This window comes from Gracilinanus agilis, chromosome 1 (assembly GCF_016433145.1).
Source record: "Gracilinanus agilis isolate LMUSP501 chromosome 1, AgileGrace, whole genome shotgun sequence".
Lineage (NCBI taxonomy): Eukaryota > Metazoa > Chordata > Mammalia > Didelphimorphia > Didelphidae > Gracilinanus > Gracilinanus agilis.
This window is the reverse complement of record NC_058130.1, coordinates 195402760-195421608: the sequence shown is the minus strand read 5'-3', so window position 1 is coordinate 195421608 and position 18849 is coordinate 195402760. Positions and strand designations below refer to the sequence as shown.

Genomic DNA, 18849 nt, shown 5'->3' with positions numbered 1-18849 from the left:
AGAGAGAGAGAGAGAGAGAGAGAGAGAGAGAGAGAGAGAGAGAGAGACAGAGACAGAGAGACAGAGAGACAGAGAGAGACAGAGACAGAGACAGAGAGACAAAGAGACAGAGAGAGAGACAGAGAGACAGAGAGACAGAGAGAGAGAGACAGAGAGAGAAAGAGAGAAACAGACAGACACACAGACAGACAGACACACAGAGAGGGAGAGGGAAGGAAGAAGGATAGAAGAGAGGGAGGGGGAGAGAGAAAAGGGAGAGAGAGAGAGAGAGAGAGAGAGAGAGAGAGAGAGAGAGAGAGAAAATGAGTGAAACAGGCAGACATAGAAAGCAGACAGAGACAGAAAGAAGCAAAGGAATTCACTAAAAGCTTTTTTAAAAATACAGATCAATACTTCATGACAGAACAAACTGTGTAGTCTAGGGATTTCAGAAAGTAAGATATTTAATCAATGAATTTCCACCTCTGTTCTGACTCAGTATGCAAGAAATGTCACATAAACTTCTATATATTCAGAAACTGAAGGACATCGTTAGATTACATTGGCATCGTGTAATCAATCACCTTAAATGTGGAGAAGCTTGTTTTTTGCAGTTAGTTGTAAGCCCTAAGTAGTTAGTTTTGTGTCAGCCATTAGGCAAATGTCAATTTAAGGGCTTTTACTAAACACTTACTATGTGCCAGAAACTTTACCAAGCCCTGAGGAATACAAAAAAAAAAATGCAAAAAATATCCCCTGCCTTCAAGGTGCTTACTTTCTAATGGGGAAGACAATATGTAAACCAGTAGGTAAATATTATACACAGAGTATTAGTAGGTTGTTAGCCTCATACCAAACCACATGGCACTGTGAAAAGAAATCATTTTCAAATTTTGATGTTGTAGAAACCATTTTTTTATGTTGGTTATCAGGATCCTGAATCCTTGGTTCATGGAATTGTGTAAGGGCCTGAAGATAACAAAGTAGTTATATATTAGGTATGTCCACACTTTCTTTGAGATAACCCTAAAGCTTGTCTTGTGGAACTCCGGCTTTCTTTGAAAGTTTAAAGGATCCAATACTTCAGGTAATTTAGTCCCTCATAGGCATCTCTACTAGCTTAAGGATCCATAAAATGTGTTGTCCAAAGTCATGCCAGCTCTTCCTTCTTTTCTTTGTTAAGTTATCACAGGAATGAACATTGGCCTTGCCTATAAACACATATATTAGAGACACAATCTTAGAAAGTGGTAACTATTGAGAGTCATAACCCAGAATTTTTAAGCCCAAGGAAAAATGATTTGAATGGAGAGATAAAAAGGGCAAAGGTTAGATACAGAGGATAATCTCTCCTGGTGCAGTTGCATTGGAAGAAAGGATCACCCATTACCAGAAAGTGTGGTATGAGCTTCACTGGTCTCAATATTACTTGACTTCCCAACTTTTGGAGGTTGAGGAAAACGGCGAACATTAGAAAAGTTGGTCCAAAGAGAGAGGTGCCACAGCGATAAACTCCTGAAGCTAAGAAAGTATAAGAGAATCTCATGCCCCTAAAGAATGACAAGACAGCAGAGATCTTTATTCACCCTAAATGTTTACACCTTGAAGCAAAGCCCTGGTCACTCCAATTATTTTACAGCACTGATTATATTTGGACCTACCTCCCAATTCAAAGTAAAAATATCTGCAAAATGCTTAAAGTGGAATGAAATGATAAAAACAACAGAACAATAGACTTGTGTTAACCATATGCTTTCAATAGAAATTTTAAAATTGTTGAAGATTATACTTAGAAGTAGGCAGCTAGGTGATGTAGTGGATAGAACTCTGGGCTTAGAATCAAGAAGATTCATCTTTGTGAGTCATCAAAATAGCAAATCTGTTTGGGTATTTGAGTCCTAAGACAAAAGAGTTCCATTCATTTCATTACCTGCCCCACCATTGTTTCCCAACAGGGCCCCCTGGGCACATCAGCAGGTTCCACAAAGAAAGGAGCACTAGTGCCATTTTCACTCTGAGATGCATTGTAGGCTTTGATCATGTTTTCTTCCCATAAGGTGATGTTTGCCATAACTAACTTCTCTTCTTCCAACTAGAAAAGCAAACACAAGGAAACAAATCAGTCAATCAATAAACATTTATTAAATGCCTACTATGTTCCAGGCACTCTGCTAAACAACAGGCATTTTTAAAAAAAAGTGGCAAAAAGAGTACTTCCTCTCATAGAACTTACAATCTAATGGCAGAAACAACAAGCAAACAGATACAAAATAAGTTTTGTAAAGTATAAATAGGAAAATTAATAAAATTGTCAAAGGTATCCCTGGTAGTGCCACAGTTTGAAACCATGTATTGACAAAGAATCCAAAAGCAGTGCTTACCTTATTATTGACCTCATCCAATATCGCAAGAATAAATACATACAAGTTGCCCAGAAGAAGAGCAAAGATGCGACCCAGTAGCCATTTCAGAGCTATAAGTGGGTGATAACCTTCCAGCTCAGCAAATAATTCAAATAAAGCTGGACAGAACATCCCCAAGAGAGACATTATCAAGTTCATCTGCAAAAATAATTAAATAGATAAAGAAGGCTAGAAATAATCTGCTTGAAAGGTCTTGAAATTTTTCATTTCTCTAAGATCCTGCATTGGTAGCCTTTCTTCAGTCCTCATAAGTTAAGAAAACAATTGTAGACCATTATGATCTTAATCTTTACTGAAATGAATGAATGAAGAAATCTATGAAGTGCTTGCTATGTGCCAGGCATTATGCTAAGCATAGATGTTTAATAAATGTTTATTACCTAACTGATAATGGATACAAATACCATGCAAGCAAGATCATCTCTGCTCTCAAGGAACTAGCCCTCCTCTTTGAAAGTGGTTGGCTTCAAAAAGTGTTTTGGACATGGAAATTAGAGCAATAGTGAATGGAATCATAAGCAGAGGTATGCTGGTAAATATTTAACAACCAGCTCTTAAGGGGGAAAATGGAGGAATATTTTCAAATTTAATCTGCATGTTAATATTTTTCCATCACTTTCTTGACAATTAAAACAATATATCAAAGTTTCATTCATAGTGTTTGCCAATTTCTCAGGTATAAGACTTTCAGGAGAGCTTAATCCAAAACACACAGGGAAAGAAACTGATTAGCAAGCAAGTCCCTTACAGAAATATTAGTGCTGTTTTGATCACTGTTGTCAGAACTAAATTAGAAAGTAGCATTTCATAAGGTTGACTAGATAATAATAATATGATAATTCTGAATTTGGGCAAAATAAGGTAATGTAAGGCCAAACTCTTGATATGCTTTCTGCTCTCTGTGTGTGTGAGAAAACAAATTAGGATATTTTTCAAATGGTACTAAATAATGGGTAATCAATTGTTTTACGTTTTCCTTATGTTATGACTATACAGTGTTATGTTCATACGGAACATGACTTTACTTGACACAAAGCCAGCATTATGGTAGGAATGACTTGCTTTGAAGCAGTTTTTTATGAAACCTGATTAATAAATACTTTTTCTCTATTTTTCCTGGAAACAAGTAAGATCTACAGGAGTGAGTATATTGGTGTACATTCCAGCTTAGCCTTGAGTAAAATTTGTTTATTTGCAAAAAGTTTTTTTTTTCCTTTTAGTACATTTTTACCAGTCTTCTCTGTACTTCCTTTACTGGCATAGTCTTGGAGTGTCATAATAATAGTGAAATGGATCATATAGTAAGCTTCTTATCTTTTAGTACCATTCTATATTTCACTAAGGTGGAAGGAACACAATACAAAGGAGCTCTAGAAATAATAGATAATATTATTTTATCATATTTATAATATAGAAATAAGAAATAATATTAACATAAAAGATAATCTTAATTTTAAAATCTCTGAACCTCTAATTCGACTTACAACCAGCCCTAAATCTCTCCCCTTCAATTACTTCAGGCTACCATGTCCAATTTATGGAAACTTCCAATTACCCAAACAATATTTAAAGACTATCTATTAGGTATCAGGTACGCTGGGAAATAAAGTAGTAGTAGCAGCAGCAGGAGTAGCAGTAGCAACATCAATAGTAGTTAGCAGTAGCAGTAGCAGTAGCAGTAGTAACAGTAGTAGTAGTAGTTGTTGTCATCATCATAGTAGCAGCAGCAGTAGTCATAGTAATAGTGGTAGTAGTAATATGACATAGAAAATACTGTGTTACTTTAATAGCATTTGCTTGCTCATTCATATTTGTAATGCATTTTACATAGAAAATAACTATACAATTAAGACAGAGTCACATAAGCTACAAGATGGAAGACTTGATATCTTTTCTGATTCCCCACAATCTCTCAGACGTCTCCAAAATAAATAAAAAAATATGTACCAAAGATACTTCAGCTGTCTCTAAAGTCTAGGACATCCAGAGTCCCCCCCAAAAAAAATTCCCAAGACCCTAAACTCACTGACAGTGAAAAGCCTTTTTTCTTCTATCTGGTGTTAGAACTATTTTAGAACAAATCTCAGAGCTGTTTGAAAGTTAGTAGATTCAGTCATGTTTTCATTTTTACAAAGACAAGCAAAAATACCAAACAAAAAGCAAAATTAATTAATGCAAGTTTGGGTCTTGGCTTAGGCAATAATTAACTACATGACTTGGGGCCTCACTTTTCTTATTTGTAAAATGAAGGGATTAAATAAAATGATCCTTAAGATCCTTCTTTCTAGCTTTGAAATTTTGATTCTAAATATTGCCAGTTTTAGCATTTATTTACTCATTATATACAAGACAGTGAACTAGTTGCTATTATCATTAATTCATTTCAGTCTTGTTTAACCCTTTGTGATCCTACTTAGGTTTTTTTTTTTAAGCAAAGATACTAGAGTGCTTTGTCATTTCCTTCTCCATCTCATTTTACAGATGAGGAAACTGAGGCAAATAGGGTTAAGTGACTTGCCAAGGGTACACAGCTAGCAAGTATCTGAGGCCAGATTTAAATTCAGGCCATCCTGACTTCAAGCCTGGTACTCTATCCACTGTTGTAAGGATGAGATTTGTGCAAGGGGGATGGGACAAAAGAAGTCAGAGAAGGCAGTTGCTGACAGTTGCTGACAGTTGAGACCAGAGAGAATTCTGGGAATTTCTCGGAGGAAGAGAGAGGAAGAGAGGTCTTTGGACAGAGGACTGGGAGGAGAGAGGAGGACATCCCAGTTCTGATTGAGTCCTGAGGGCTTCCTAAGGATCTTTCTTTGGAGAAATTGAAACCCTGATTCCCTGATCAAAGCCATTCCATTGCATCTCACCCATCAAGACTTCAACCATCAAGTCAGCTAAATTTGGACTCCATTTTGGGAATGATCTCTTAGTCTCCTTCTCCCATTACCCAACCTTGCTGAGAGACCCCTTTTCAGTCAAAACTTACAATTATAGAAAAGAATAGAAACAGAAAACTAGAAATAGAAACAAAAGGAGAAGCAGTGGGGAAAGAAGCTTAAGACTAGGAACCCCAAAGATTCCCTCCTAAGTGACAGACCCCATAGAAATAGAGAAGAGAGCACCCCAAAATCCCTCTGCCCTTCAACCCTTTCCCCATTCCCTGAATTGGGAATAACAAAAACCATTCATCAGTCAGATAGTGTTCCAGAGTGGCTGAGAGACAACGAGTGAGAGGGGAACCACAGTTTGGTCTGACTCCCTCCATCTTGAAGCCAGACCACCCACTGTGAAGTTAACTGATGGGGGGAGGTTTGTGTGAACCCTGTCCTTATTCAGAATTGGATTGGGGTACCACATACCTTGTCTTATAGGGAAGCCTCGCCCCCAACTCCTGAGGGGTGACACAACCATCCAGGTCACCCAGTTTTGGAGTGACACCCCCTTAAAGTCTCCCAGTGTATATTTGGCCTCAGGGGAGAGCTCGAAGAGACTCACCACGTAGACTTTCTCTCTCTCCCTTCAATCAAACATTGGTTATTGGCTCTCTTTAATTTACACCGTTACACTGTGTAAGCTCTCTTTGAGCTTTAGTTTTCTCATTTGTAAAATGAGGGGACTGTCCTAGATAACTCTACAGTTCTTCCCAGCACTAGATGCCTATAATTATGTCAAAAGCAAAAATCATAGGATCAGGGGGGCAGCTGGGTAGCTCAGTGGAGTGAGAGTCAGGCCTAGAGACAGGAGGTCCTAGGTTCAAACCCGGCCTCAGCCACTTCCCAGCTGTGTGACCCTGGGCAAGTCACTTGACCCCCATTGCCCACCCTTACCAATCTTCCACCTATGAGACAATACACCGAAGTACAAGGGTTAAAATAAAAAAAAAATTTAAAAAAAAAAAAAAAATCATAGGATCATAGAATAAAACCTTAAATAAGACCTCAAAGGCCATCATGTGAAATTCCCTCCTTTTATAGGTGAGAAAATTTCGACTCAAGGAGGTTAAGTAGTTTGTTCAAGATTGATTATTTAGTAAACATCAGAGGCAAGATCTAAATCCCTATCCTCTTGATATTGAATACACAGGAAAAGGAATGGAATTGAAAGGAAAATTCAGAGTATGAGATCAAATGGAGGAGAAAAGAAAGGAAAATAGGTCCTATAACCCCAAAAGTAGTAAATGACAAATTCTAAACACATAAAAAGCATGAAGAAACGAACTTCATTTTTTTCCCACCACCCAAGGGTGTCTGGGTCTTGCTGTGCAAATTCCTGGGATCGCTTCACAGCCCAAAAAATGAGATATCCACTTGCACCAAGTGTGACGAAAGAGAAGAAGTTAGCAAGAAATATCAGGAATCGAATCAAGTGGACGTTTTCTTCCTTTTGGGCTGCAAATTCTGCTTCAATAGCTTCCTAGAAAGAGGAGCAAAAGAAAGGAATAACTGAGTTACTTAAAATTTCATGATCTTAGATGATATTGGTGAGCACTAGAAGTAGGAAAATCTGTTTCCACTAACCCCCCACCCCCCACCCCACCTCAAGATCAGTTCTACATGACATAATATGCTTGGAAAGAGATGGTCTGCTACCTGGAGATTTCTGTCATAGAGGAGGTAGTCTTGCTTCTTTGGTAGTGTTTAAATTTTTTACAGCATTATTTGAGAGAATTGTCTGCATTTTATTCAAATAAATGTTTTTAAAATATAAAGAATAAGCTCAACAAATAGGTAAGATCTCCTTTGTAGAGTTAAGATATCCACTGGGTAGAACATTGCCCAGAATGTCAGATATTATTAAATTTCAAAATAGAAATGCCAAAAATCAGAGGAAAGATTAATAAAATTGAAAGTAAAAATGATCATTTTTTCTATGTATTAAAAATTTTCATTATTTTCCCCTTCATTTGTTAGCTTATTTTTTACTTTAATTTTTCGTTATAACAAATGACTTTGTGGGAGAAGGAAGAAAAGCACAAGGGGAAATCTAGTCCATGTAAAAATAAAAGAAATAATTAAAAACCCATTTTTAAACTTTAAAAAAGCCCTTTCTTATAATAATTCACATTAGAATAGGTCTTTTTTTTTAATTGTTTACAAAGTGTTTATCTCACTCTAGCCCCATGAAGTAGATAATATGAGTTGTAAAGGAGAAGGAGAAGGGCAAAATCTGAACTTGGGATTGATTTGGGATAGGGAATTCCTAATGAAGAAATTTGCTGCACCACTGCAGATCTGCAACTGTCATGTAATTTACAGTTTTAGATAGTTTTTAGACAGCTGCTTGAGGATCTCTGTTATGTGCCCAGAGTTACATGTTCATTATGTGTTAGAAAGAGGATTTGAATCTACATCTTCCTAATTCCCAGGCTAGCATTCAGGGTTCTATAACATCTGTCTGGGGAGAAAACTCATCCCCAGAAAAATTAGTATCTTATCAGGAGGCCCAGAACTTTATAAGTGGCTAGAGTTGGAATTTGAACTCAAGTCTTCTAATTCCAAATCTATTGCTCTTTTCCATAACAGTAGCCTTTGTCCTAGCGTCAAAACTCTGAATGATGAATCTCTCATTTCCTGTTAATGTTATTATGGTTGAAATTGAGGAAACAGACTAATACTATGACATTGATGCTGGAAAAATGTCATCAGATTTTCTCTAACCACAGCAGGAACTGTCCCCAGATTCTGGTAGGCAGATACGATGAGTCAATCTTTCCTTTCATCCTGGGGATATTTTGCTAGACCACAGGAGGTGACTCGGGATAGTGAGGAGATTTTGCTCTGAGAAATTCAGTAAAAAATCCCTTTACCTTAAAGTTCATTATAATGGAGTTAAATTTGTTGTCTGCTGTTTCAGGGTTGCCAATCAAAAAGTCCCAGCTCGTGAACATTTTCCAGCTGAAATTAAAAGCATTGTCATCTCCGCCTCCACCTTCACCAAGATTCTTTGCCATCCTGTAAGGGAAAAAAAAAGTAAATCCAGAACTTGAGTCTCAAAGGGGAAGATAAAGAGGTACCATTATGACAAAAGTACAGATAAATTCAAGGAAAGAAAAAAACTGGGTAGGAAAATGTGGGAGGAAAAAGAAACATTTGTTTTGTTTTTTCCCCAAAAGATTTTCTGGCCCAGGTTTTTTTCCATTTCTTTTTCCTGGGGCCTTAACAGTTCTAAAAATGCCAAATATGAGGTTTTTTGGAGCAAACTAAGATATACAAAATACTTTTGTGTTTCTAAATTAACTCAATAACTTTATAGCTATAAAGAAAAAAATTTTAAGTCTGCATTTTGATTTTTCTCAATTGTCTTCTGGCATAGTGGATAGGAAACAGCTTTGAAAGTCGGGAAGATCTGGGTTCAAGAGTTTCCTTCAACAGCTCAAGATTGTTAGAGAACCCAGGAGGTAAAGACAAAGATAGACAGCATTCTAGTCATTGAGGAAAACCCCTGAAAATGCCTCAAGGCTGTGACCCTGGATAAGACACGACTTCTCAGTGCAGTGCACCAGGGAATTCTCTAAAGCTATAAATAAAAGGATAGGTCCTAGATCCTGAAATTTAAAGACAATTTCTTCCTACTGAGTTCCTTAGACCAACAAAATTACAGGTCATTGAAAAAATTATTTTTTAATTTCAATATGCAAAAGAAAATCATAACAAAAACATTTGTATTTGTTCATATAGCTTTGAAATTTGTACTATGAGTTTATAGAGCTAGATTCCTAAATATTTTTAATGCCACCATCCTAATTAGAGGTAGAAATAGAAATAGCTTTTTCACGGGCCATAAATGGTATTTACTTGCAGTTTAGTGTAAATGGTCAGATTTTAGCTCTCCATACCCCACCTATATTTTGATTATTACCTGCCTATTCAGTATTAGAGTTGGAATTTAATATAGACATTGATATTCTGTAAAAATTTGTCTCATTAAAATACCCAACACCACTGCAACCTGATTTAAAAAAACAATAACTGGCCCAATTTAAGAACTTTCTTAAGGAAACTAGTGTGCCTATTTGTCATTCTAATTTTATTAAGAATTCTCCCCTTAGATGGGAGGTCCTAGGTTCAAATCTGGCCTCAGACATTTCCCAGTTGTGTGACCCTGGGCAAGTCACTTGACCCCCATTGCCTACCCTTACCACTCTTCTGCCTTGGAGCCAATACACAGTATTGACTCCAAGACTGAAGGTAAGGGTTTAAAAAAAAAAAAAAAAAGAATTCTCCCCTTGTCAGAGTAATAAAAAGGCAACTCAAATGATAGAATGATGACGATGATGATGATGATAAATATTTGTAGGTTAAGTTTAGCAAAGCACCTTTTTATATTGTCTAATTTGATCTTCATAAAAATTCTTTGAAGTATGTGGTATCATTTTACTCATTTTGCAGTTAAAAAATACATTTAGGAGATGCTGACTTGTTTAGAGTCTCAGAGCTGGTGCATGAGCAGAACTGGGGCAAGATTTAGTCCCAGATTTTTCTGATTCCATGTCCAGCACTCTCTTCACTATAAGAGATCCAACCTCAGCATTCACCTTAGTCCAACCACCTCCTTTTACAAATGAGGAAAACTGAGTCCCAGGGCCCTCAAGTGTTACCGGAGAGATTCAAACAGTTTATTCAACTATCCCTTTATTATTTACCAGCTCTAAGCTAGGGGCAGACCCGATAGACACTAGGCAAGAAAGTTGGGAGGGGGTTCAGGGATAGGAAAATGTGACTGGTCAGTGAGAGTTGAAAGAAAGAAAAGACTTGGGAAGAGATGTGGAAAGAGAGTTGGAGTGGAAGGCACAGAAGATAAATTGCTCATTTATGCCTTTGGTTTAGGTTTTCACACAGAATAACCTTTTTTTAAGTTTGCTCTTGTATTATTTAATATACTGATTGAGGTTTTAGCCTTTTGTAGATATCTCCAGAGGCATGTTTTTTCACAAATTACATAAAGAACCTACTAAAAATAGGTCAGTAGTATCATAGAAATATACTAGCAATAAAGGAAGGCAAGAGATGGAAGAAAGTGGATGGGAAGACAGAAAGACATCCCACTAAGGTCCAATGCTTTTGTCAACTACAGCCTATTCGAATCCACTTGAGATTTTTAGCAATCAATCAATCAATCATCAGCCAGTCAATCAAATAATATTTTGCCTAAATTAGCTAGCATACATAAAGTAATAGCTCATTAGGCATTAAGCAAAAGACACATAACCTTGGGCAGCTTATTCACTGCCTATCTCAGTCCTCAGTCATAAAATAAAGGTTATACCACCTATTTCCGAAGGTTGTTGCAAGGATAAAATAAGATAATATTTATTATGTTCTTTGAAAATCTTAAAGCACTATGTACAAGTTATTGTTGTTGTTATTATTATTATACCAAATACCAGGGACATTTGGATCCCACTGACTTTATGAAACATTCTCTTTCATGAAACTACTGATGCAGGAACTGAGAGCCACTCTAAGTTATGGAAACCTGGAGTCAGGAGTTAATTTTACCTTGGCAATATATCTCATAGTTCTTGATTGTAGTTCTTCCTATTAAAAACCAGCATTGTCCTTGACATGATCAAAATTAGCCCTAAACTAATGCTAATGTGATTTAAATAAATAATACTGACTAAATTATTTATTGTACTGCTTTTGCATTTCTCCTTTTAAAATGCACATTTGTGAATAATGACAACATCATTAAAATGAATATATATATAAAAATGTATATTTACATATATATGGGGGAGGGGGAAGTATGTGGTCTAACTATGATTTAATTGTGGTCAAGAACTTCTAGAAAAGAAAAACTAATTATAGTCTTAGAGAGTTATTTAACACAATGAGAGATGAAATGATTTGCCCAGGATTATACAGTCAGCATATGTCAAAATTGAGGCTTAAAATCATGATTCTTCATGATTCTATGATTAGCTCTCTATTTATTACATGAGTCTCTGATCATTGTTATTATTTTATTAAAAATTCAAATAGCCTGCATATATATGGATTTCTGATGGTGTGGTTATCAGAACAGCTTAGAACACCTATTCATTTCTTACCTGACTGCACCACTTTAGGAGTTCTCTGACTTCTCTATCATGCCTCAGAAAATTCATTCTTGCCTTCCCCATCCCAACCTCTTTTTCAGCTTCCTTTGGTGTATTGTCTTCCTCTATTAGATTATAACCTCCTTGAATGCAAAGACTATCTTTCTTTTTTCTTTCTTTCTTGGTATTCCTAGCACTTATTGTACCTGGCACATAGTGTATGTTTGATAAGTTTTTATTGACTAAATATCCTATTATTTAAAAAAAAACTTTAGTCATATCTTCCCACATTAAATATTCCATAGAAAGAACCATAATAAAGGCAATGGAAAGGTGCTGAAAGGCAATAATGAATTGGACTGGACTCAAGAAAGATATTCTCAATGGACATTTTGGTTGAAAAAAATGAAAATTTCTTAAATGCATATATAACCAACACACCCTTGAAACATCCTTCTAGTCTCTTAATGGGTATTCTGAAGATAATCTTAGATAGCACCAATGAGATTTCCAACCTAGAAAGCTTAGTTCTTCCTTATAAATAAAAATCCGAACAGGTATTACTTACACATTATACAATATACTGTATTGTTTTTGTTTTGTTTGTATGTTTTGTTTTGCTCTATTGCTCCTTTTATCTATAATTGTCTCTGTTAATATCAGAATATTTCTTAAATGGCTGGAATTTACTTTGGGTCACTAATGGCCTTGTTCCCATATATTACCTCCTTGGTAATAATAGTGCTTACATTGTTGGATTTTGTAATAAACAATTCAGCTCATTAAGCACCTAGAAGGCAGAAGGTACTAAAAGATAATAACTTTAGGTTTTAAGTACTTATTGATTTCTTGTACAGAGAGAGGGGAAAAGGTGATATCTTAAGCAGTTCTAGCTTATGTGTGTACAGAGCACATCTTCAGGGATTTAGCTGCATGTTGCCTCCGGAGCCAGCCAAAGCATCATTAGAGAACCAAATTTTGGAGACAGGTCTAATTTTTAGAGAGATCATACATAGGTTCCATTGCCTTATCCTTAGCAACTTTAAGTAGCTGCTCTAAAAAAAATTCAGATATCTCTGGTAGTGATAATAGAACAAGCTGTTATTGGTTATTAAAATCTTAGTGTGAATTATTTTTCTTTCTTCAGGACACTAAATAAATAGTTTTGATGGAAAGTAAAGAGGAGGGACAGCTAAGTGGCTCATTGGATAGAGAGTCAGGCCTAGAGATGAAAGGTCCTGGGTTAAAATCTGACCTCGCTTAATTTCAATTGCCTAGCCCTTACCACTCTTGCCTTACAACTGCCACTTAGTATTGATTCTAAGAAGAAGGTAAGAGTTTAAAAAAAAAAGTAAAGAGAAATTATTTTGGAGAACAAAAAAAAGCATCTAATAGAAAGTAAGCTCCTAAGAATAAGGACTTTCTTTTTTTCTTTTTTCTTTTTTCTGTTTCTTTTTTTTTTTTTTTTTGCTTTTGTGTTCCTAGACCTATTATCCGCATCTTAAACTGAGCCTGAGATGGATTAAGTGACTTGTTTAGGGTCACGCAACTAGTATATGAACAAGGTTCAACCTTAGATCTTTCTGACTCAAGTCTAACACTCTAACCACCATATTATTCATGACCTCACAGGCTATCTTGGAGAATCCTCTCATTTTAACAGAGAACAGACAGACATTCAGTCTGGTATAGTTCCTGGCACAGAGTTTAATCAAAGTTTTCTGATTTGAATTGAATTAAATTTAATCCAGAGAGGACAGAGATGTGTGGAATACATTGCAAAGCCAGTGAGATATACTTGTCCCACCATTTTTTCACTTATTTATTTAAGTCGCCTCTTTGTAATTCAGGAAAAGGGTAGTAAAGGAAGGAGTGATAATAGGAGGAGGAGTGTTGTAAAAGAATGATGGGAAGAAAAAAACTTGGCTTAGTACATATAATTTTCTTTCAAAGCTTCACTAGAGATATTTTTCTTTCTATGTCTTTTGTCATATAAATTATCAGAAGAAAGGTTTTATGACAGTTGCTCGGTGTCTCATAAGCTTTCCTTTGCAATATGGCATCAATAGGCATATGGTTACCTTTTACCTACTTGAAACAGGATGTATATAACCCACCCCTTATTTAGCTCTAACCAAAAGAAGTGACAGGATTGAAAAAGGGGCTTTGTCTTGTGAACATAGTTGTTGTTGTTACTGTTCAGTCATATTTGACTCTTAGTGGCCCTGTGGACCATACTGTCCTTGGAGTTTTCTTGGCAAAAATACTAGAGTGGTTCAACATTTCATTCTCCATTGGATTAAGGCAAAGTAAAATGACCTGCTCAGCATCATATAGCAGTTAGCATCTAAGTTCAGATTTGAAATCAGGTTTTCCTGACTCCAGGCCTAGTGTTCTATTCCCAGAACCACCAAGGAATTTAGGAACTTGGATTTGGACTTTAGAGGACTGCTGGACTGAGGTCCTCATTTTGTAGACGAGGTACTGAGAAACAGAGAAATTAAATGATTTTCCCAAGTTGACATAGCTAGTGAGTGATAGGGCTGAGATTCAAATGCAGGTCCTCTGATCCCAAATCATCATCATTGTCATTACCATTGCCCATTGTTTATTCCATTTTCCAAAGTGGTCCTCATATCTAGCATAGAATTCCAATGCAGAAGGAACAATGTTGACTCTAGTTTGCAAGAGATAGTGAGGAGCAGGAGACACCGACTAGCAAAAAATATGGTAAATGTGAATGAATTATATATTTACAGCTAGAAGGGCACTTAGAATTTATTTTTATAAATTAGGAAACTGAGGCCAAGAGAGTTAAGTAACTTTCCAAAAGTCACAAGAGTAAGAAGAAGCAAAAGGAAGATTTGAAGCCTAGACCTATGATTCCAAAGGCAAAAAAATAATTTAAACATTCCCAAAATTAATCACCACAGCTAGGTCAATTGCATACCCTTATAGAATGAAAGATCTAACCCCTGGCACTTCTATGAGTCCTGACATCAATATAAATACAGTAACAGTGGGTAGTGATGATGGCATTTTGGGCAGACCAAAAAATATATTTAAATGCATTTATAAAAATGGAGTATTCATATGTGTGTATATTGAGTGTTAGTTATTATTTTTCCTTTAATATGAGACTGCAAGAAAAGAACATTTTAGTGTTGTGAACAGGTCCCTAAAAGCCATTCCTATAAGTGTAAGATGTTAGAATCCTGTTTTGAGACAGGTGTATGCCCAAAGTGAGGAATTCTTGTCTATCCCTAAGGGACAGCCTTATGAAAAGACTGAACAAACTAGATCATTTCTAACCCAGCTCAGACTTTCTCACTTAAGCACGGAAAGATTAGGGTCCCATACTGACAGTTACCTTAGTTACTCTAAAAAAGCCAGTTAAGTCCATACTATGAAAAGCAATGTTTCCAGTAAAAAAGGTCTTGTTCATTGACTGAACTGAATTGCGTTTGAAATCTAATTAGGACAATATATAAGGTACTTAATCCTGTAATTTACAAAATGATAACAAATTTGCTAACTTGCTTTACCTAGGTCCACAAACAAAATGTTTTTATGGCATTTAGCATATACTCCAGTTTCCTTTTCAATCATTTGAATGTATAAAGAGAAGGGAAGAGAAAACAATTTGAATATAGCAAAAGAAATGAAAGACAAAAGAGTCAAGCTCTACCTTACAGTTCTAATATTATTAATTTAAGTATCTGCATGGCTTTTGTGCTAGCTGCCAGGAATATTATAGTTGTTATAAATATATGTGTGTATCTATTGATATCTATCTTTCTATATATCTATCTATATGTTATACACACACGCATATATATATACCTATATATGAACACATGCATACTTATATGCCAATTCAAATATCAAGCAGACTTAGGCAAGTCCCCACTGAGAGGGAAACAAAGTCAGTCAAAAAAATTCTATTTGATCTGAGACTCTTGTGTTTTCAAATTATTGTTGTAGACCTAAACAAGCCCTGAAGCTGTTATCTAACTCAAAAAAGATATGTTCTTACCCTGTAGGAAAGTGGCTACTTGGTGGCCTGTCTGGGGCAGGAGAGAGATGACAATATATATTGGTTGGATCATCTAAGAGTTCAGGATTAAGACTAAGACCAGTAGTATTTAGGATACAAAACTAAAAGGTGATCATAGTCATGGTGCTGGGATTATCCAGCCACTGACTAGGTTGGCTTTTGATGGACTAGAAGCAATAGATGACTTGGTTATACTGGTATCTAAATGACGTGCATTGGTGGTAGATATAAGTACCTAGAATGGGACCTCAGTATGTACTATGATTTCTTTACTTGGTCTGTAGCAGTCAACTTTGCTCTAAATCTCATGCCTTATATATGACCTTTGTACCAGCTCTATATTATTGAATCAGGAGGTGTCATGTAATTCTAAAACCCATGTACTTTCATTTTCTGTTTTTACAACTTCCACTGATTGAGGTGAGTAGATCTCTTTAAGATCTCATCATGGCTCTGGGAACATTCTCTAAGACCTTACAGATGACCCTAAAGTTTTACTTGGTATTACTGGAAGAGCAGGATTATCTTTGACCTATTTTACTATAGCAACTCCCAAATTATCCTTCTCTCTTAGAAATATAATCATAATACCTTAGATTTATATGATGTATTCATTCCAAAGATTTAATGTGCTTTCACAGTTAGTAATTTTTCAGTTTTACCTTCCCAACAGTCTTACAGTTGTAGGTAGCCAAAGCTATTACTGAAGGAAGCATGGAAGGTAAAGGGAATTTGTCTGAAATTCTAGGAATAGAACCCAAATTTTCAAATGTCCAGATTTTTGCTCATTCCTCTAAGTGTGTATCATCAAATCAAATGTTTTGGGGGAATCAAATTCCTTTTGGGGTTTGGCAAAAAAAGCAAAACATTTTTTGGATCTTTTTAGTTATTTTGTGGGAAAATCCCTGAGACTCTAAAAATGATTGATTTGATGACCAAACTTTTTCACTTCTGAGTAACTTGTGGAGTTCATAAGTATTTATGTTTAAATACAGAGTAAGACAATAGCATATATCTAGCTATTAATTCTGTTTACAAAGATTTGCCCCCAGTGTAATTATTATAGCTTTTATATTTGCCAATGGACTTCAGCCTTGAGCCAATCAGGTAGTAAGCAATCAAGAACTTAGACCACAAGAAAGAGTCAAGCCAAATCAAATTGTTAAAAACCAAAACAGGAAAAAAAAATCAGTTAAGATTTTCAATAGAGCTGACTACTTTGAATGAGTATGGAGAAATGGGGAAATTAATGGATATTCCTAAAGCTGAAGCTTAATAATAGTTGGCTTGATAGCCACCAACTAATCATTTATACCATCTTATTTGTCACTTTAAAAGCAAAGCTTTTACAAAGCTGCCTTTTAAAAATTATGCAATAAATACTACCTCTGTAGTCAATGAAAGTCCAGATTACATTGGTACCATTTAACACTCTTTCCCGGTCAGTGAAGTTCACAGTAAAAATGGTAAAAGAAATAACCCATACTTTCTTAGCCAAGAAGTCTAAAAGCAAACCAAATCAATACTTATTAAATTAAATGTTAATCCTGACTTTACCAAAATGGATATGTCTAGAGACAATTTAAGTAAATACCTCACATGTTGTTCTATGGTGTCATTTTATCCTCCTGGAATAACGAAAAACCCCTAAAAACTAGTTGTGAGGAAACTCTGTGCTTATCAAAAAGATAAGTTAGCAAATCCTGGCAGGGACTTGATACACTGCAGGTAGGCGTTTGCACCTGCAACTCTCAAGAGAAGCTGGCATGTATGGTTACTAACAGGGACAAGAGCCCACAACCTTACGTGTATACCTTAGTTCTCTTGCAATATTCTTATGCCTGTTATTGAAAAATATATTTTGTGCCAAGGGAAAAACAACCGTAAAATTAATCTTGTTCCCAACTGAAATCCTTCCCAATGATAAAATGCATCCTTTTTGCAAGAAAATGCAAATATTAGGCAATCCTGGTGGTCTCTTTGAACACCACATTTGTTCTTTTACTATCTTATCTTGCTGAAGTAGTGGGTTGAATGATTATTCTAGTTTTTAAAAGAATAACAAAAAAAAAACTCTTCAGATTTCCAAAAATGAGCAAAAAGAACTGAAGTCAAGGATCTTGAAATGGATAAAGAAGGGTCAACAGCTGTTTTCTGAGCCCCGGGTGAGCAATGCCCTCATTCCTTTAAATTACTAAAAGACATATATTGGTTGAAAACAGCTCAAGTCTGATAAAGTTACCAGTGTTATAAGTGACCAACCATCAATTCAAGCAAAGAAAAGTGATATGAAGACCTTGTGTACCATATTGGAGCAGTATCAATCTCATATCAGTCCTGATATTAAAACTATATATCATCTCCTCTCATTTGTGCATTCTCTGGACCCAGAATGACACAATAATTTTACCCAGATCTCAAATTATTCCCCTATCTTCTCCCCCTTCCTTTTTTTTATTTTTTTGGTTACAGAAATAATTTTCTCCTTCCCCGAGGGCAGATGGAACTTACGTTCTGATGACAATCAGGAAGCTGTATCCAACGCACATGATTCCCACCAGAAAATAGGAGAGAGGCATCCTGAAATTCATGTTTCCAATCGTCCGTGCGCTGTTGTAATATCCATAAAAGAGGACGGAATATTGTGCCCTACCCTAAAACCCAAGGATAAAGAGAACTGAAAGGAATATCATTAAATGCAAGAAAGAGCAAAAATTTATTTTCAAACTTGGGTTATGACTCTGGGCATGAAAGTCATTGTTTTTCTTTGGAGTTTGGCAGCCTAGCTAATTGGCATCATTGATGTATTCAAAATTCAAACATTTCTAAGCAGATGCAAATTTTGTTATTGCTGTTGTTGTTTTTCCAAACAGAGGCCTGTCATAAGTCCATTCGCATAGCACTGTTACATTGCTCTATCAATCAACAAACATTTATTAGGGTACTATATGCCAGGCACTGGGGACAATAAGAGGGAGATGAAAGAATTTCTGGCCTCTAAAGAGCTTATATTATGTTGGTAGAGACAACATATGAATATATTAGTCTATCCAAAATAAATAGAAAATAAGTGGTATAGTACTAGTAGTTGGGAGGGATCTGGAAAGGCTTCATGTAAAAGATGATTTTAAGTGTGTGTTGACTAGTAGAAGTACTATATTGTAAGTGAAAGATGTGAATATTTCCTCCAAAAGTCTCCAACAGCATTTCTAGTCACCTAGCTGGTCACCTGTGGTCCTGAGATGTGACTTGTATATTCTCCCTAAGGCATATTGATTATATTCATTCAGCTCTAAGCAGGATGGGTAACATTTGAGAGTATAGTTCACTTATATATATATATATATATATAT

General features: G+C 35.8%; 1 protein-coding gene across 1 annotated transcript in view; it reads right to left on the bottom strand.

Moving 5' to 3' along the window:
• TMC1 (transmembrane channel like 1) overlaps positions 1-18849 on the bottom strand; it is a 185692-nt gene that overhangs the window by 86231 nt on the left and 80612 nt on the right. The window contains exons 9-13 of the mRNA XM_044678499.1: positions 18008-18150; positions 8206-8350; positions 6618-6812; positions 2361-2540; positions 1910-2071 (exon numbers count right to left, since the gene is read on the bottom strand). Coding sequence (XP_044534434.1) covers positions 1910-2071; positions 2361-2540; positions 6618-6812; positions 8206-8350; positions 18008-18150 — 825 coding nt within the window. The remainder of the gene's footprint in view (positions 1-1909; positions 2072-2360; positions 2541-6617; positions 6813-8205; positions 8351-18007; positions 18151-18849) is intronic.